The sequence below is a fragment of the Centroberyx affinis genome, unplaced genomic scaffold (genome assembly GCF_046629955.1).
Source record: "Centroberyx affinis isolate AG114_WGS23_722 - 3 ecotype Tasmania unplaced genomic scaffold, CSIRO-AGI_Caff_v1 ptg000440l_1, whole genome shotgun sequence".
Taxonomy (NCBI): Eukaryota; Metazoa; Chordata; class Actinopteri; order Beryciformes; family Berycidae; genus Centroberyx; species Centroberyx affinis.
In genome coordinates, this window is record NW_027279103.1 from 395,510 (window position 1) to 414,894 (window position 19,385).

Sequence of the window (19,385 nt, forward strand, 5' to 3'; positions counted from 1 at the left end):
GGAGAGAGAGATTGAAACAGCAGACATCTCAATAGGTGTTTGGCAGCGGATGTTTTCAGGACAGGGGAAGTTTCCTCTCAGACTAATGAACACTTCCTAGCAGGAATTCCCGCGGTCAAAATACGTCCATTGTGATTCAATTCAACGTGAGGTTTTTTTTTTTTTATTTAAAAAAATATTGATATAGATTTATGGGTATCAGCCAGCTGTATGCTTCTTCTAAAAAAAGAAAAAGTGATAGGCCTACATGTTTAATTAGGCACTAGCCGAAAGCGCTGCTCTGCCAGCAAACTAATCTCAGGTCACTCCTGAATGTTATTTAAAGATTTGTACTACTATCCTATAAATCTGTATCAGTGTATTGTGTGGTGGGAAGATTGTCCTGGCGCGTCCTCTAGTGGCAAGCTACTATACACGTTTAGACTATATGATCAGCTGGAGTAGCAAATGTGCCAAAATATATCAAAATAAAAAATGATGCCTTTCTGAAATGTTGGCCGATTATTATATGAACAAATGCAGAAACGTATAATTGAGTAAATAAATTGTTAAATAATCACACATTAGTGCAACCCATTAGTCTGACGCATTATTTCATGATTATTGTTTTTACAACATGGTTGTATTTAATTTATTTTTTAGTTAATAATAATTGGTCTTATTTCCAAATGGATTGGATTAAAAAAAAATATTTTCATTTCATGATGGCACTTTTCCAAATGACTCATTTGCGAGGCACTCTTCCCTTTTTCATCTAATAATGGCACTTTTCTTTTCATTTCATTATGACACCTTTCTTATCATTTCATAATGACACTTTTCTGAATGGTGTGGTTGTTTGTGAATCAACATGAATGGGACTGGACTTGTTCACTGATTGTCTAATCCTTTGTGTTACTCTGCCTGGCTCAAAGAGCAGCACCTTTTGCTATGTGAGCAACCAGTGACCATAATTAAGTGATTTTGTACTCCATAACGTGTAACCTGCATTTCCCCATGACTTTTAATTACCATTAACCTACAATGATTATTGCGGTTATAATCACTGCATTTATAGTGATGCATAGGCCTATCTATACTAACACCTAAGCTACACAGGTGTTATATATGGTGATGTAGTGGAGGTTAAACTCACTTTACTCCGTTTGCCCACCTTTTGATTTGCAGCATAGAGTTTATCCATCTTTTTAGTCTGACATAAAGGTAATTCATATTTCTGATGTAAATTAATGTTTAATAAGTAATGAGGTAGTGTCTTTTAAGAGAAGAAAATCTTTTCTGAAAGGATACTAGAATTTTTCCTATACTGATGATTATTTGCCTTATGATCATCGCTAACTGTAGAGTTTACCCACCTATCATTTGTTTGAAGCCAGTGTCTTTTGTTAAACTCCACATCCCACAATCCTCGGTAGAACAGGATAGGACGGTGACGTGTCTGCGCTACGTGTCAGGAAGTTGTCTACAAGTCAACATGGCGGCTCAGCAGGGAGATGTTGATGAGCTCTTCGACGTGAAAAATGCTTACTACATTGGCAGTTATCAACAATGCATTAACGAGGCTCAGAAAGTGAAGGTAACTATCGGACTGTAAACATTTTTAAAGGTTGTTTTTGTTTTGGTGAATTACAAATGGTCTATTCTCTGCTCCTCTGGCCAACGGCAGCTAGCACTACGCTAGCAACAATGCTAAGCAATAATATTCTTGTCTCTGGATTGAATGGGTTGCTTACCTGCTTTTTTTCTTTAAAGCCCTCAACACCAGAAAAGGAGATTGAGAGGGACATGTTTTTGTACAGAGCGTACATCGCCCAGGTAACCACAAAGTGACATTTTCTCAGATAGAGGTGCTACATGCATGTATTATGATAGCCAGTGCTGAATAACGTTTATTGTCATATTGCCATATATTCATTGCTGTCACAGTAAGTTGACAAACCCAACGTCTGGCCTCCCTGACCTGTCCTGTTGTGTGTTACTGCAGAGGAAGTATGCTGTAGTCCTGGATGACATCAAGCCCAGCTCTTCACCTGAGCTCCAGGCTGTCAGGATGTTTGCTGAGTATCGTTCCAACGAAGGCAAAAGGTCTGTTTAACTCACAGCTCAACATGGACGGGCTATTGCTAGTCTAAATCAAGCTGTGTGTGTGTGTGTGTGTGTGTGGAGGTCACTAAAATGCCTTTCAGCTGTCTGCCTCCATCTTGCATCCAAATGTCAAGTATGAAGTCCTCAGTGTCCCTCATTGTGTCCTGCTGCTGTTCTGTGTACAGGGATGCTATTGTTGCTGATCTAGATAAAAAGATGGCGAAGAGTGTGGATGCAGCCAACACCACCTTCCTCCTCATGGCCGCCTCCATCTACTACCATGAGACGAACACTGACGCCGCTCTCAGGACTCTGCACCAAGGGGAGAGCCTGGAGTGGTAAGAAGGGATCATGGTTTTCCATTTACAACACTCACTAAACTCAGCCTTTTAGGAGTGATGTTGTTTAGATCAATGGGATGTCTGGATGTCACTGTAGGTTAGATCAGTTGAATGACACCTCTGCCTTCCAATAACATACACTGTAATGAAATAGTCCAGGAAGAAGACCTTATCTTTAAACACATGTTTCAACATTGAGATTTTTTTTTTCATTTGCCCAGTCTGGCCAGTAGGTCAGAGATTTTGGAAAAAATGAAAATAAACACTTTTCATATATTGAAGTTGTTATAAAATGTATAACATTGACCATTTATAATATATAGCAGAAAAATAAATCCTTTTCTCTTTGCTTTGTAATTTGAAGTTTCTGCTGTCATATCCATTCAACTCTCTGCTGGATCACCAAGTCCCTGACGAACTCTGACTTTAGAAAATTTGAAAATGCCTGTGACTGACCACTGGGCCTGGGTCATCAATTGTTACTATGCAACCATGATGAGCTAATTGTTTGTTCTTGTTTTTCAGCATGGCCATGACCATTCAGGTGTTGCTGAGTCTGGATCGCGTTGACCTGGCAAGGTATGGATTCATTCAAAGGCCTCAAGCAAAAACCATGAACAATAGATAAGATGCATTGCATTGCATTGCATCACAAGATCAGCTTTGTTGTTTGAGCCCTTATGCAAAACATCCAAGTGCCATTTGAATGCATTCAATACTGTCATGGGACCGGTGATGCACTCTTCATCACAAGCTCTCAGAAAGCCTATATTGCTGAGTCTGCACCCATATAGTAAAAGAGACTTTGTCTGCATGAATCATCATTGTTATGCTAAAAAAAAAAGCTTAGACAGACTCTATTTGAGTTGGAGCTGTTTTGCATTGACCATGATGGCATTATGCTTTTCCTATCGACAGGAAAGAGCTGAAGAAGATGCAGGAGCAGGATGAGGATGCCACTCTAACGCAGCTAGCCACAGCCTGGGTCAATATTGCTGTGGTGAGTATCTCACAGACCACCATCGAGTCACTTTTGTGTAACACCGCCAAGATTCACAGTCGATTTGTAAATAAATGCCCTGTCATGAATAATTAACAAGACATTCAATACATAATGTGGTGAATGGCAGTAGCATATTGTCTGTCTGTGTGTACACAAAGGAAATTAAATTCCTATTCATCATCTTATCAGGAGTCTAGTTGTAATTGAGTAAGGGTGCAATCAATCTGGAAATGTTGACTATTCCAGAGTACTAGTTAGCAAGCGGACTAGTACGTATAGAAATTCTTCAGTGAAACCGAGCCAAGTTGCACACTGTTTAAAACCCTTCACAAAAACAGTGTGGATTTGTGCGCTCATGCATCATTATGTCAGCGTGATCACCGCCAAGACTCAGATAGCTAGATTCTCACCAACATTTTGATGCATTGTGTTTGTTGTTCCAGGGCGGAGAGAAGCTGCAGGATGCCTACTACATCTTCCAGGAGATGTCGGACAAGTATTCGTCCACGCTGCTGCTTCTAAACGGGCAGGCGGCCTGTTACATGGCTCAGAACAAGTGGGAGGAGGCTGAGGGAGTGCTGCAGGAGGCACTGGACAAGGTTAGCCTGCAATGGTTTGCTCTTTGTTTTTGTCTCTGTCTCTCGTTCTCTCTCTTCCTCACTCTCTCACACTCATTGACACACACACAAACACACACACACGCACGCACCCGTGTACATACACACACAGTTTCATCCAAGATCTGTGTTGTTGTAGTGTACTGATCCTGTTTATTCAGATAAATCTCTCAATGGCTTGTTTCCCAGACTGGTATTAGACTTATATAAATCCTGAATTAATGGCTGCTAAACTGGGAAACCGTACCAGAAGTGCTTTGTAATATGGATTTAGAGTTGACTGAGCGTAAACCTCATTACAAGATGTGTTGGGTGACTGGATTGTATTTTTTTTTTTTACAAAATTTTTTGCGAATAAGCAAAGATTAACTTAGTAATAAGCCTATTATTTCTACTAGCAATATGCCATAAGCCATAAGTGAATGCCTTCCTTAACAACAGTCGTGCAATTTTAAAAATTTCAGTTGCTTGCATTTGAACAGCAGATGGCGCCAGATACTATGTTTCTGTCCACATTTATTGTAGTTGCTCTATGATGGGTCAGTGTTTGACCAGATTCACTGATATATTGTCTGGATGTCATAAAACACTGTTCACTGGTTAAATTATTACAGGACGAAGGGTATCTATTGATAACCCTTTTACAGTCTTGGTCAGACCATAACAGGGGAGTGTAATGTAAATTTGCAAAAACTTTCATGATGTCAAACCTCACGTCCTGCCTGGTAAAACCAGATGAATGGTTTTACAATTGTAACATAGTGGAATTATATGTTGGATTTATTAAGGAAATGATGGTACAGAAATGGAATTTATTGAACACCAGACATAATTCCATGCATGGCAGACATTTGCATTAGGCAGTAACACTGCACTAAAGCTGTAATACATGCACCACTTTGTTGTCTGCTGTATTTATGGTATGGAAATAGAGGCCATATCATTCAGTTAGTATCTCAGTAACAAGAGAAATGAAACAGAAATGTGGAGAAGAGAAGGCACCCTTCTCTTTCAATGGCTTGTCTCCACTTTCATGTTTTCTATTGTTGTCCTGTTTTCTTTGTGTGAATAAGTCTCTCACTTTCTGTCTCTCTTCTTCTCTGCCTTTCTCTCTTCGTCTCTTCCCCCTTTCAGGACAGCAGCCACCCTGAGACGTTGATCAACCTCATAGTGCTGACTCAGCACCTGGGCAAAGCTCCTGAGGTGAGACTTTGAACCCAAAGCTGTTAACGAGGTCATTGCTTAGACAGGCATCAGCTTTTCCAGGTTCCACTAGACAAACCCAACCTTGGTCAAAGAGGATTTAAATCTTCGTCAAGTAACTTCAGTGCTTAGAGTGCAAGATGAACTTTTGAGCAATTTCATGTGCTGCTTTTTTTTTGGATTGATGAAATCAGGCAAACTCAATTAAGCACTGTCTAGTTTTCACAGCTTCTGTTGCATTATCAAAACCATTTGAAATGCACATGGATGTTTATTCCATTAGTTGATGAAGTGCTCTCTATACGCATTTGCTGATTTAGTGCTCTGTGTGAGTAATAAACCTTGGAACTCATAGTTCATAAGATAAAGACTCAGTTATCTCCCTATTCTCTACGCCTGATGGAGTTGATAGTGAGTAATCCAATGGAATCGTGACCATTGACTCAAAGCCATCTTTAAAGAGGTTCCAACTGCGATAAGCACCAATTAGTACATCCCACTCAAGGTTAACTCGAATTATCTAGAATATTTTTGCTGAAATCAAGCCTGATCCTCTGGTCCAGTAGGAGAGAGTCACCTTTGAATTAATTTCTTTTGTCTAAAGCAAAGTTAAAACTATGACTGGGAAGCCCTCTCTGTTTGTTCATCATTTATTCTTGTCACTTCCCTAACATTTGTCTGGTCTGTTTACATCTGTTCTCAGGTAACCAATCGGTACCTCTCTCAGCTGAAAGACGCACACAGAGCCCACCCATTCCTGAGAGACTATTTAGCCAAGGTAATGTGCTGTTCTCAGGAATTGTCATTCACTGCTCCTCCTTCTCCTGAGTTAGACTTTCTTAACTGTGTTTTAAGCACCGATGATCACCGCTCTGATTGGCTTTGATTACGTTTAGAAAGAATAGATTGGATGGTAAAGAAACAAGACAACAAACAACAAAGTCAGTTTTTCCCGACTCGACAATATCAAAACACATCAGAGGAGAAACCTGAGGATACCTCTGACTGGGGCTATTTAGGTTCACTAGATGCGGTCACAGTTGTTGACAACCTTGCATAAACTTTGCTCTCTAATAATTTAATTACGTGGCTTAGTTGTTTTGATGGTTGGAGAGCAGGTGTCCTTGGAGCAAAGCCAATCACAGCATTAAACTTTGATTCCTTAGCCTTTGTCATACATATCGTATAGGAATTACACAAGACTGCGTGTGTAAATAAACACGGAGAAGCTGGGTTATACGGTGTCAAACCATGTGGCGCACAGCTGTTCCCCTGGCCAGATATTTCCCCCTTGGTTTTAACAGTTTCCTCTTTTCCTTGTTTTTCTTCAGGAGAATGAGTTTGACAGACTAACGATGCAGTACACTCCCACCGCCACAGCATAAGACACCCATCTGCCTATGTTGGGACACCTAAACAATGGGCTTCAATTTAACACCCTGAAGATAACTCTCTATCTCTTTCTCACACACACCTGTATTTGTTTTGATATTTTGACCTGTAACAAAAACAGTTTAAATGTGTTTAAATGAAACTTTGGCTGTATTATTTAAACTGCTTCTTTTCTCCCATTCAACTTCATTCTCCTGCAAGGGGGGCAGATGATAAATGTATGCCTTGATAATGTCCATTCATTGTTTATATATTAGCATTTCTCTTATTGAAATAAACACCCCTGTTTTCTCTAAGCATTCCTCTGATCTGACAATAAATGTTTTAATACCCTGTGCGTGTTTGTCTTGTGGCTTTGTAAAAGATAGACACAACTGAAAGAAACCTATGGTAGAATGCTCTTTGTTGTACATTTGATGACATGAGCTTGAGCCAATGAATTCCAGCTAATAAATTTGGATATTGTAGTGTTTTCGGTGCTTTCCTCTTATATTTGATTTGGGCTATTTTTGGAGGGGAAGTTGAAATGGATGTCCAGTGTACAGTCTTGCTCCATTAGCCCATTAAGGAGTATGCGCTGTCTCTTTAAGTCATCCTTTTTAATCCTCAGCGTTTCAAGAAGATAGCGGGTCCTCATTACGTCACGCCTCCTCATCTTTTTCTTCGTTTCGCATAAACTTCCATTTATAACGGCTCTCTGGACGGCCGATTGAACCACCGCGCGAGCAGAGTTCCGACCTGGGAATTCTCTGTGAAAATAGTTTAACGTTAGAATTGCCATAATGCCGTTCGCTTCCAACGTTTCTATTGAGTCCCACTGAAAATAGAGCGCATTTTCCCTGTGTCACTTGTCAAAACGCAGCCTGGACACGTTGACCAATACAGAGCAGCGGCGGAGAAGCGAGGGAGACAGACGACAGAATATTCACAGGATAATATTCTTCTCTTTTATCCTTTTTGTGGGAATATTTTCCTGCCGCGTGAAAGTTTTCAGTGATACCGGTTTGGGTTCTGGTAGGAAATTGCTATTCTAACTAACGAAACGGCAAAGATACGTTATATAAGGCGAATAACGGAGACGAGACCAACATAGCGGCACATTAACCGCATGTGCTGTAACGTTACTGTAACGTTACTGGGCGGGCTTGATGATTGAAAAGGGCCGGCAAGACCTCATGAATTGACTTAAATTTGTTTTTGTGTGGGAGCGATATCCTATCTGTTCCATCAATTCAACTAGCTAGCTTGGAAGCTGCTGCCAATGCTGGTCCATTCAGTATTGTGTGCGTTTGATTTAGCTAGGCGGCTAACCAGGACGCGCTGCCTCTGATGAACCAGTGTGCGTAGCGGAATGATGATCAAAACCCTCACCAGGCACTGATGGCTCAGATGAGGTCAAAACCTTGATTAACAATTGGCTATTCACATTATCAAATCCCGTTATCTAGCTAGCTGGTGTGTCTCGTCAGTGCTGGTGGGGCCTGCGATCATTCATAAACTGTCCTGTATGCGAAGAATGGGCCCATGTCTTAATTTAGAAAACAAAGAATTAGGCTACTTGAGAGGGTAAGCTGGTTAGCTAAGCTTGTTTTCGCGTTTTTAGGTGAGCTAGCGATCTATTTTGAAGGATTAGTGACATAGGCTGGACTGGCTACTCCCTGGACACCCTGTATCTCTGAATAGAAGTCACTTTTATATCTATTTCCCCGTTTTTTTTTTCCGCGCCGCACCACAATGGACAGTCATACTGGGGGTGACAGCAGTATGGGCGCCGGGGCGGTGGAAGTGGAGCCCATGCCGGGCTATGTGGACCTCATCACCCGAGCCTCCACCGTCATGTTCGGTGCCTTGAGAGACTGTAGCGCCTGCGGTCTGGAGCTCTCCAAACGGACTCTCCTGGATAACGCGTACGTTACCTGGACCGAAATTGCCCTATTCTTCTTTTGCGCCTTTTTGTGGACGCAGATAAGGCAGGGACTGACAGAATGTATGTTCAAGGTAAGGTCTGAGGAATACATACACACACATTCACACCACACCGATTTCCCTGCTTCCCAAGGTTAATTTATTTACCTCTTTAATTAATGGGTTCAATAGCTCATTCCTTTAGTCTAATTAGGATTCCTGCTATCAATGTGGCCTCTGTGCCTCTCCTTTCCTGGGAATAGTTACTGAAGACACATGCTCTAACTTACAATGTAAGTGGAATGAGGAGGACCTGTGATATATCTGTGGCCTAGACAAGCACAGACACCATCACCACTACTCAAAGAGGATATCCTCTAATTTCTCTGCGAAATGAGAAATACATTTCCTCCTTTCTTCAGCATATGTTATCACTGCACTATTGTAGCTCTACTGTACCAGCCGTAAATGAAGATGAACAGTGTGGAGACTCTTTGAAACAGTAGCTTGCTTGACACATATTTATCTTGGGGTGTTTTGGGAAATTCTCCATTAGAGAGGCAAAGACAGAGTGATATTGAAAGAATGTGAGGTGTTTCAGTAGGTAGGAGTGCGTGTGGTTACAGTGTAAAGAGAGCAAGGCAGAAAGTAGAGAGAGAGAGAGGATGGTGTTTGTGTCATGTTGCTACCAAGATTAGATCCAATAGCAGGTTTAAGGTAAGTGAATGAGTCATGAGGAACGGAAAGCCTTCACCCCCTGGTTAGATAGCTTAACCCCTCTGTCAGAAAATATTAACCCGTCCCACAATCTACCAAAAACACAGCTGGGAGACAAATCTGAGAAAACGCAGAATCACCCCTGTACACACAATAGCGTTTCCCACATGTTCTTGGGTTGTATCTGGTGGTGGCAGGTGCGCATATAACACAGTAAGAACTTCTGTGTACTTGCTGTAGGTTGCTGTTAATAAGATAATTCAAGGCAAATATTCTACACTTGCACTCTGTGGGTGTATGTGTTTGTGGATTATATGTGGGGCTGGCAGACAAACAGGGGAAGAAGTGTGTGTATGTAATGCAATAAACACCTCACCATCTACAGTATTTGTGGTTGGCAGCCACTAATAAGTCGCTGTATAATGAAGACTGTGACAGCAGAACATACAAACATAGGCTGCAAGTGACATATGGCTACTATCAAGGCTCTCACTCTCAGCTTGCACCATAATTCAGTGTCATAATTCTCACGTAGAGATGACTATGAGTGTGCCGTTGCTTCACAGTTGAAAGAAGTATTTTGATTTAATTGTCCCAAAAGCACTGTATAATGTCCCCTCTAATCATTTCACCTGCCAAAGAAGTCCCATAAAGGTTATTTATATCTTATCCTACCCCTCACACATATACTATCAACCAACGAGCTGCGTCTTTATCGTTTAATCTGTCATGATTGACTCAAGACAACATAGTGAGTAAATCAATGACTGTGAGATGTGTTATCATTGTCTCTTGCAATCACAGCACAAAAATGTCTGACTGCCAAGCTTACAGCCAGGCGTTTCCTGGCTGGCACATGCTCACATACTGCATGTCAGATATCTCAAAGCTGCTGCATGACTTGATAAGAGGAGTTTTGTCATGGTGTGTGGGTGTATGCGTAGGCCTACAAAAGAGGTAATGTGCAGCAGCAGTCATTGTTAGAATCACACCAGGCTCCTGCTAAAGAAACAAGTGACACTCATCAACAAAATAGCCTTTTCCTTCATTTCTCAGAAAATTCAGTCAAATAATTCTCAGAATCTGTATGGTTTGGTTTATTCCCCCTACCTCTGTTATAGTAAAGGACACATCTACATTCAGGCTTTCCATTGGCCTGGGTAACTTTGAAAATCAATCAGAGCATACTCAATCGATCTTCTCGACAAAATCTGATCCAAAGATTCTGTAGTTTTTTGATACAGTCAGTACAGATCAGTACCTTTTGATACTTTAAAATTAACATAAAAAATGAGTACAATACCAATAGACCCAGCCCTAGACTGGTATCTGGGCATGAAAACATGGCAGTAAGGCTGGTGTCATAAATATGTCAGAGGCAATAGTTTAGATGAGAGTTCAAGAATGAATTCAATGATGCTATAAATTTTAAAACTTCATTCATGCAGTTAAAAGTGGAACAGTACAGACACTGCTAATCTTTCCTATACTTTCTTGCTTTCTAGTTCAAAAAGGCAAACAATAATTGTTATGACAACAATTTTCTCAATTGTAACACACACACACACATACACACACACACACACACACATACATTCATGAGGTTGAACCCTCTGATGGTTGCAGGCTTCAGTCACACTTCCACACTACATTTACCACTATGCAGAAGCAACGGTCAAAATTTGAACAATTGCATTTACGTTATTTGAACGGTTCCAAAATGTGACCACCACTTTTTAAAAAGTCAGACACTTGCTCCCACCCAACTGCTGCTGGCATGAAGGGAAATGCATTTTCAAACACATTTTAGAAATTCAGTAGCTACCTGAAGACATACAAAACAGCAATGTCTCTAAAAGTAGTATCACAACATTGTTTCTCATCACAATTCACCGCCCTCTGCAGCATACTAAATGGACAGTTACAGCCTCAGCAAACCTCAAGGCTGCGAGAGATTGGCCCCAAGCCCAGGTCTCCTTTTTTCCGTCAACCCATCAGAGTCTCTAGTACCTCCACCCTGTTGGTGTTGCAAGGGAGGGGCCCTAACTTGAATCCAACAGTCTCTCCACAGATAGCCTAGATGTGGCCTCTGGCTTGTTATCCTGCCATCAGGGTGGGTGGGGAAGGATTGTTCCCACGTGCATGATGCTCTGATGATGCTATAGCAGCATACTGTAGCTCAGGGCCTCATGTGTTAAACCAGATGTGGCTTGAGAATGCAAAGAATGAGGCCTGTTTTTCCTTTTACATATGTGTGTTTCAGCGTGCATGTGATTCATTGACCCCTATGGAACAGTATGTAATGGACCCCATATGAGGCCCGGATACTATAAGGGCCGTGAAAGTTGAGGTGCGAGTTTATACTATACAGTGCAGTGCGCTCTTAGGAATTAGGTGAATTAGGAATTGTGTGCCCTCAGTTATTTGGTGCATGTGTAATAGCACCTTTACAGTGCTTACATTAGGGATTGAGAGGATGGGTTCAGTGTTAGGTCAACCGTGCTGAGCTAATGCAAAATGAGTATTGCTGTCATACATCATGAAAGCTGAGGCGGGTTGTCAGCAGTACAACCACATTATTTGAGGTCTTATTTGAGTGCAGCTTAATGACATTGACTTAAGCACAACAGGATGAATTTTTTAATTAATAGATTACATCTAAAGTAAATAAAACACAATGCGTAGCTAGTGTAATGCGTGTAGGCTAATAACAACTTGTCACTATTGATTGAGTATCAGGTTTTCAGAGTGTAGAAATAGACAATTGTCATGGTTTCTGATTTGCAGTGAGCAAATCAGAAGCAAAAAAGAAAGAAAAAAGGCTGAGCTGCCATGAACAGAATAAATGACAGCACACATAATCATGAGTACACATACTTTGTTAGGCTCTGATTGTATGGGACCTTATGGACATTAAGGGTTAGCTTAGAAATCAGTGGACAAAGCAGGGCCCACAGTCATCGGGTAAGCTTATCCGGACGTGATCCTCTGAAGACAGACTGTGGTCATGTGAAGTCAATGTGTGAAGAACGAGTGTTGGTTCCTCTGACAAACTGTGAAATGGATATTTTAAGGACATTGAGTCAAAGAAGTTTATAGAGTTTTACATGCATCACTTATTAGACCTGTCACTTAATCACAGGGTGAATTTATCAGTCAAATCACAGTCAACTCTGACTGTGGCTGGTAAGCTTTTGGCATTCTATCAGCCACCTTGACCAGTAATTAACGATTGTTCAGAGGTTCTATTTTTGTCTAAAAAAACAAATTTTGCTTGTAAATTAGAGGAAGTTGCTGGTGAATCCAGAATCCGTCAGCCTCTACAGCCAATGGATAGAAAAATTAGTTTCCTGTCCTGTTAGTACATCCAGGCACTTGAGTTATGGATGTTACTGTATAGTCTTTAGCAAAGCTTTGAAAAATAGAAATTGACCTACTCAGAATCTGTACATACTCTGGTTTCTGCTGCATGTTGTTGTATAGATTCCAAGTATCAAAGCAGTCCAAGTGATGCTACCGTCTTTTAATTGCCATGCTGTGTCAGTGGTACCACAGTGACAGCAGCCAGGCCTTGTTAAACATGTGTAAACTTGTACAAGTGCGAGGCTCATACCATTTGGTAGAGCTCACAGGATCAGCCTACTCACCGTCAAAGGCCTCTCTGCTGAAGTTTCTGCATTAGATATTTATTTATGCATTTTAATTTTTTACATTTATAGTAATTTAGCCAACCAATCCTTTCCAAAGCATCTTAAGAGTGAACAGGCAGGGATTCAGTGTCTCAAACACTCGCTGTTGTCAGGAATCAATTAGTGACCTTTCGGTTATGGGACAGGCTTTCTAACCGCTCTGTTTCCCAATGAGAGTTTCAACATGAGGTAAAGATTGCAAAGCTGGAGGTGTGATGGTTTTAACATCTTTTGTCCTCCTGTAGATCATATGTGTTAACCTTACTGTGTTTAGGTTAACTAATGCAGACAAACCAGGATTAGTGAGAAAGCTGTTGGGTGAGATAAGGCAGAGATGTATGGCTGGTTGTATGAGTGGTTTTTGTTACATTTCACATTAGGATTGATGCTTGAGTGTACGAATGAGCTACTTAGGTTAAATTTAAGACAAATTGTTTAACTTACTCACTCTGTGTATGATAGGCTACTTCAACTCCAGTGTTGAATAATGATATTGTGGTCCATCATAATCAGTTGACTCCTCCATAGTACCGTTGTCATTGACATTTTACTGTAAAATTTAGCTGCAGCTAAATCTGTCCCTTAGGTTCAATGTAGAAATGATAACCAGCCATTTCAAGGGAAAGTCTTTCCTCCCGTGTTATGAGGTTCTTCTTAAGGAAATTTACCTAGTAATCCTCAAAATGCCAAGTTATGTCACAAATAAATAAGTGTGAGATTAGATGCTGGACTAGTCCCTCATTTTCCTTTTTCCTTTACTCTGCACAACAGTGTTTGTCAGAGCGTGTGCAGGTTTATGCCTCTGTCAGCTTATATTCACGAGAATGGGCATTCATCTGGCAGTTTACAGTATATTTATGAGTTGTGCATTGCGTTTATGTGTGTGTAAGTGAGTGTGTGTGTGGTTTCAAGTGCACGTGTGTGCTCATTGCATGTATTTGTCAGGAAAAGTGTGCATGTGCGGCTTTTAAGTTGTCACTTCCTGCTATATCAGTGCAGTGCCTCGGTGGATGGTGCTGCTCAGAGAAGAGAGAATGGAGGAGAGGAAAAAAAGAAGGAGAGGAAGATGGAAGTGAGCAGTTGAAGAGGGCAGAGAGTTTCTAAAAAGGAGGGAGGAGTTTTGAAGAAGCAAGCTAGGAGACAAAAGGATGATATTGGGTTGAGAGGAGAGGGGTAAAAAGAAGAGAGGGGGTGATAAGAGGGAAGGGAGGGAGAGGAAGGAAGGAAGGGAGATGAGAAGTGGGCAGAGTGTCTAACTTGTCTGACTGTGGACAAGGCTGGTGCTCAGAGCTGCTGGCTCAGCATGCAGCAGCCATCATTAACACACAATACTGCTCTAATACATGGCCTGCCTGGCTGCACGAACACATGCATACACACACACACATGTGCGCGCAGGCAGACATACATATACACACACATACAGCCTCGGCCCATTCTGCAGAGACAAACACCTACCTACGCACGCCTCTTCTTTCAATTGTTTTTATTGTGAAGCATCATCTTTCATACAAACCTCAGGCACCTAACATACATTCATAACATAGACGTATACCCACAGTACAACATTGATTACAACAAAAGAAACCTCAAATAAAGATACATTCATACAACCATAGACAAAAAAACAAAAAACAAAATCTGCCCACTCTCTATGTCTACCTACGCACACCTACCGACAGGCACACACACACACACACACACACACACACACTCTGGCCCTAGCCTCTCAGTCCATACAAACAAGGCAGGCAGTGGTCAAACCCTCTCAGCAGCAGCAGTTTATAACCCCTCTTAAAAATTCCTCCCACAGCCCCTCATGCACACAAACAAACACACACACACACACACACACAGTCATGTAGTCACTCAAAGCAGAGAACAGCGTGCTCGCCAGCTCCAGCCTTGTTGTATAGCTTATCTTCCAGAATAGAGCAGAATAAGCAGCAGCTCGTTGCCTACTGTTTGGTCTAAATGTCAAAGCAGCCTGAGGTTTGACATGGTCCCTAACCGCAGATCCTAGATCAGGTTCCACTAAGCTCCTGCTCATTGTGGTGCATTAGAATCACAAAGAGGAACCTGATCCTGGATTTGCGGTTTGGGAAAGTGCTATCCATTCTGTCAAAAGTGCCTACTCAGGAGAAACTTCCTTGTAATTTTGACACTGACTAAGGTTTAATTATTATTAGTTGCGTGTATGCTTCGATCGCTCCTCTCCTCTCCTCTCCTCTCCTCTCCTCCTCCCCTCTCCGATCCTCCTCTCTGCACATGACTCAGATATCTGCTTCCTCATCACACAGCATTTTAGTGAGCAACAGTTACCATATTGTGTGTGTCATACTGTACATCACAGATACAAATCTCTCATGGGTTCACACAACTGTCAGTCTGCCTGTCTTTCCCGTGACCCTCACACCTCTACACCACCAACCCCCCAGTCTCTTACACAAGACTCTTCTGCATACTTTGTCTGCATAATACAGTCCTCTTACTCCATCAGGCGAACAGAAGGGACAGCAGGCCTCAAGTTTGTCCAAAATCTCTTTGTAGTTGTGTTTGAGGGCGGTCCCTGTTGTTGCGTTTGGCTCAAGCAACACAATCCCATCCCTTCTTTTTGTCATCTAACGGGCCTATAATGTTTATGTAACTTTATGTGGCAATTTGTAGGGGGGGCTCTTTCATGTGCCGCAGCAAAGTATGCGCCTAAAGTGGTATTACAACAGACAGTGGGTCAGTGGATGATTCCACTTGATCGTTTAAAAGAGGAGGATGAATCAGAGCCAAAGCAGCCTTACATTCCAGCCGGGAAACCACTAGCTACAATCCAGGATCATGAATCAGCTCTGTTTGCTGACTGTGACAGTCAAACTCTCTCTTCTGGTCAACTGGAATGTGTTGTATAGCCTTGACCGCTACAGAGCTGCTGTGGTTGACATCTCTCAGTCCCCCCCCCCTCCCTCTCGCTTTCCTTCCAGATAGACACTCTGGACAGCCATTCAGCAAACAAAAACACATTGTAGTTGTCAGACTTGGCAGCTGTCTTTCTTCCAACAAGGCGACTCTCTATGATAGTATGAGAGAGAGCAATGGTCAGAGGAAATGAAAGTTCATTGTGTCTGTACACAACATGCACTATAAAGACTGTGTTTGTGTGAGTGTGTGTGTGTGTGTGTGAGTGTTTGTATGTGTGTGTGTGTCATTGACATCCACAGGCTGTTGATAATGAATTGGCTACTTCCCTTTGCTTTGGTTCTGGGCAGGATCTCAGAGGCATTCTTGGGATGCAATTAGCTCAGTTTCTCTTTCTAGCTCTCTCTTTCTCTCTCTCTCTCTCTCTCTCTCTCTTCCTCTCTTGTTATGCAGTGGAAGAGGCTGGTACATCCGCATGTGTTTGCAAACGGAAAGGGTGCATTTTTGTACAATTAATGCGACCAGTGTTGTTGCCCAAGCCTTTCTTCCTCTCTTCCCAGAATCCAGCTTGTCCCCTTCTCTTTCTTTGTCTTTCTTTTTTCGGTCTTTCATATTTTCTTTTGAAGTAATTGTCTCTCTGACGCCATTGCTTTTCCTCCTCCTCTCTCTCTCTTCCTCCTCCTCTCTCTCCACCCCTTCGTCTTGGTTTCGGTTAGCGTAACAACATAGCTAGTTAGCCCAGAGCAGTGTGTGTGTGTGTGTGACATCTGCCAGCGATTACAGAGGTTGTTGTAACAAAATGACCTCCAAGGTGTGACTCAGCCAGACCACACAGACCACACACTTTAAAATCCACGGAAACAGACATGATACGTTGATAAAGGATTACATATCTGCATAGTGCAGGTGCTTAAGATCTAAAGCCACAAACTGACTCAAGGACAGAGCCAACAGTCAAACTTCTTCAAAGTTGACTGTTGACTTCAAAGTGAGACTGATGAAGCTGTATGAGAAGCACTTAGTTTATGACACTCTTCACTAAAGATCCTTTTTTTTGCAGTAAATCCATAGTCCTGGGCCTTGAGTGTGCAGTTCACTTTAGATTTGATGATCTTTTGACCCATAGTATATGCTGTGCACAAAGCTTTATCCCTTTTTCTTCAAAGTTCATTTTGTTTTGTGGATCTTTGTAAGAGGCAATCTTCAGTTAGGGTGTCTGCACTTCCTTAAAAAGTCACACACACAGACACGCAAGTTCTTTTCTCATTACCTATAGTGTTGTGGCCTAGTTAGTAGCGTTAATAGAATCAACGATCACCTGTGGTATATGTCTATGTTTGTGTGTGTGTGTGTGTGTGTGTGTGTGTGTGTCTGTGTGTGTGTGTGTGTGTGTGACTTTTTAAGGAAGTGCAGACACCCTAACTGAAAAGTGTCTTTTAAGCTAGGTTTATATTACCTGTGGGTGGGTAATAACTGCGATCTCGTAAACCACAGTGTTCCTCCACCTCTCGGTTCTGTACATACACACATTGGCCTGTTGAAGACACACACACATACTGTATATACACATACACACAGAGTTGCTCCTCCTCTCTGTGTTGCCAATGACATGGTTGCTGCATTATGAATGACAGCCATATGTCTCCTTGCTGACAGTTTGGACGGAGAGCAGCTTGTGTGAATAACTAAACATTTCTCTGCCTTGTTCCTCACAATCAAAGATCTTCAGTGGCTGGGGAAAAGATGAGACTCTCTTTATCTTTCTCTCTCTCTGGACATAAGATGTCTCGGTGTGTTATTTTTGAAGGTATTGTATTCACAAACATTTTGTTCTGTCTGCAAAGTGAAAGTTGAGGGTTTATAATGGCTGTCAAATACAGTGTGTGGGACAGACAGAGAGAGAAAGAGAGAGAACCCCCTATAATGTTACACTGTTTAGTGTGATAGCCTTTAGGCCTAAATAAAAGCCATATGACCACAGATCACAAGCTCAGCGTTATCACCGTTCATAGCAAAACAATAGATACAACTGCACAGAATAAAGGGCTTACTGTACTAAGCAGTCTCATTTGCTAGGTCTGTACTGCTGTAGGGGATTAGCTCTGTGTGAAGTGGTATCATCATATCCAGAGTAGGAAAATTATGTTTTGTCTACTTGCTGGAGTAGGTAGTACATCCCAACATTTTTCTACACAGCTTGGTTTTTTTTTTTTTTTAGAATAGAACAGGATCTCCAGATCATAGTTGGTCACCTGCCAAAGTGGCTGCTAGAGTAGACAAACTTACTATCCTCAGTCGCCTTAACCACAAAAAGTTAAGGCCTTGATACCTGAAAAACAATTGAAGGCATTGTGGTACTACAGTTAACAATTAGCCTATGCCAAAAATATTTTTATGATACATTTGTTACCTAGGTCAATATATTTGCCTTGATTTTGTCTACACTGTCTCAAAATGATTAAGATCTTTTCATTGTTTTGACATGATGACATGAAATGTGAATGAGTCTGTCCTGTCAGGTGTGATAGTGTTTGACAGCCAGTCTGTTGAAAGGCTCTGTAATATGAAAGCCCTTGGCTAACTGAACTCTCCCTAGAGGAGTACACTAGTGGACAGTGTATTTGATTTGATATTGGAAATAGAAAAGGACATGATAAAAAATATTCATGTCCAGTATATTTTACCCCAGAGGATAGTGCAGGAAAGTGTGTATTTACATTATTTTCCTTCCATTGTGGTGCTTGATGAGCGGACATATCTACACTCATTAAAAATAAAATCTACCCTAAAACACAATCACAACAACCTTCTCCTAAAGCTAGGTTTCAGCGAACCAAGTTGCTAATCTGTGATTAACAAACAAAACCTGACGCTGCTCCACAAATGTGTGTGTGTGTGTGTGTGTGTGTGTGTGTGTGTGTGTGTGTGTGTGTGTGTGTGAATGTATGGTCTCTAGTGAGTGTGTGTATTTTAGCTTAATCCTGTGAAGGTGTTCTGCGACTAAAGCCAGGTTAAATTACTCTGATGCTCCAGGAGTCAATTAGAGCACGAAATGTGGGGTTAACGCCTCCACTGGGAACAACTAATAGGCTAGACCTCCTTACAGGTGCACCTGCTTACTGTTGCCCTGTCAGCACGTGCACACACACCCACACACCCACACACACACACACACACAAATGCCAGAATACTCGTGCAGGAAGTTTGCACATGCCACTGCACACTGAAAGGCCTCAGACCTGTGTCATATTTGAATGTATTTGATGTATCTGTGCAGCTGCAACAGAACACATTGCAGGTTTTTTCCTGACTTAAAATAGGTCTTTGGCAGCGGCCCTGCGATGAGAGCCAGATAAAGTCATATGCTAATTTGCATATTAGTGGTAGTTGCCATACCAATCAACAATCTACTTTTTAAGACCATTTTAATACCAGTTAAAATGAAATATAAGACCAATTCTGCCACTGGAATGAAAAAAAAAAACTCCTGTCAGGTCTACATGACTGGACTGATTTCTCGATA

General features: G+C 41.6%; 2 protein-coding genes across 4 annotated transcripts in view; both read left to right on the forward strand.

Moving 5' to 3' along the window:
• Nucleotides 1-1,457: 1,457 nt before the first annotated feature.
• Nucleotides 1,458-6,976, forward strand: cope (COPI coat complex subunit epsilon). Of its 3 annotated transcripts, XM_071516967.1 has the most exons (10): nucleotides 1,458-1,576; nucleotides 1,753-1,815; nucleotides 1,985-2,085; nucleotides 2,271-2,423; nucleotides 2,952-3,005; nucleotides 3,345-3,426; nucleotides 3,873-4,028; nucleotides 5,181-5,249; nucleotides 5,953-6,027; nucleotides 6,581-6,976. In XM_071516967.1, the coding sequence occupies exons 1-10, from the start codon at nucleotides 1,475-1,477 to the stop codon at nucleotides 6,632-6,634; spliced, it is 909 nt and encodes a 302-aa protein (XP_071373068.1). In that variant the 5' UTR covers nucleotides 1,458-1,474; the 3' UTR covers nucleotides 6,635-6,976. The 3 variants fall into 3 exon arrangements, with proteins under 3 accessions (XP_071373068.1, XP_071373070.1, XP_071373069.1); XM_071516969.1 differs by lacking the exon at nucleotides 3,873-4,028; XM_071516968.1 differs by lacking the exon at nucleotides 2,271-2,423.
• Nucleotides 6,977-7,547: 571 nt separating this feature from the next.
• The window catches only part of cers1 (ceramide synthase 1), a 28,043-nt gene continuing 16,205 nt past the window's right edge, over nucleotides 7,548-19,385 (forward strand). The window contains exon 1 of the mRNA XM_071516980.1: nucleotides 7,548-8,639. Within this exon, the coding sequence (XP_071373081.1) occupies nucleotides 8,376-8,639 (264 nt within the window). The 5' untranslated portion in view covers nucleotides 7,548-8,375. The remainder of the gene's footprint in view (nucleotides 8,640-19,385) is intronic.

Excerpts from the sequence above, each read along its gene's own strand:
- cope (XM_071516967.1), top strand. The coding sequence starts at position 1,475 with ATGGCGGCTCAGCAGGGAGATGTTGATGAGCTCTTCGACGTGAAAAAT. Across the intron at positions 4,029-5,180 it reads TGCAGGAGGCACTGGACAAG|GACAGCAGCCACCCTGAGAC; the intron begins GTTAGCCTGCAA and ends TCCCCCTTTCAG. Across the intron at positions 6,028-6,580 it reads TGAGAGACTATTTAGCCAAG|GAGAATGAGTTTGACAGACT; the intron begins GTAATGTGCTGT and ends GTTTTTCTTCAG.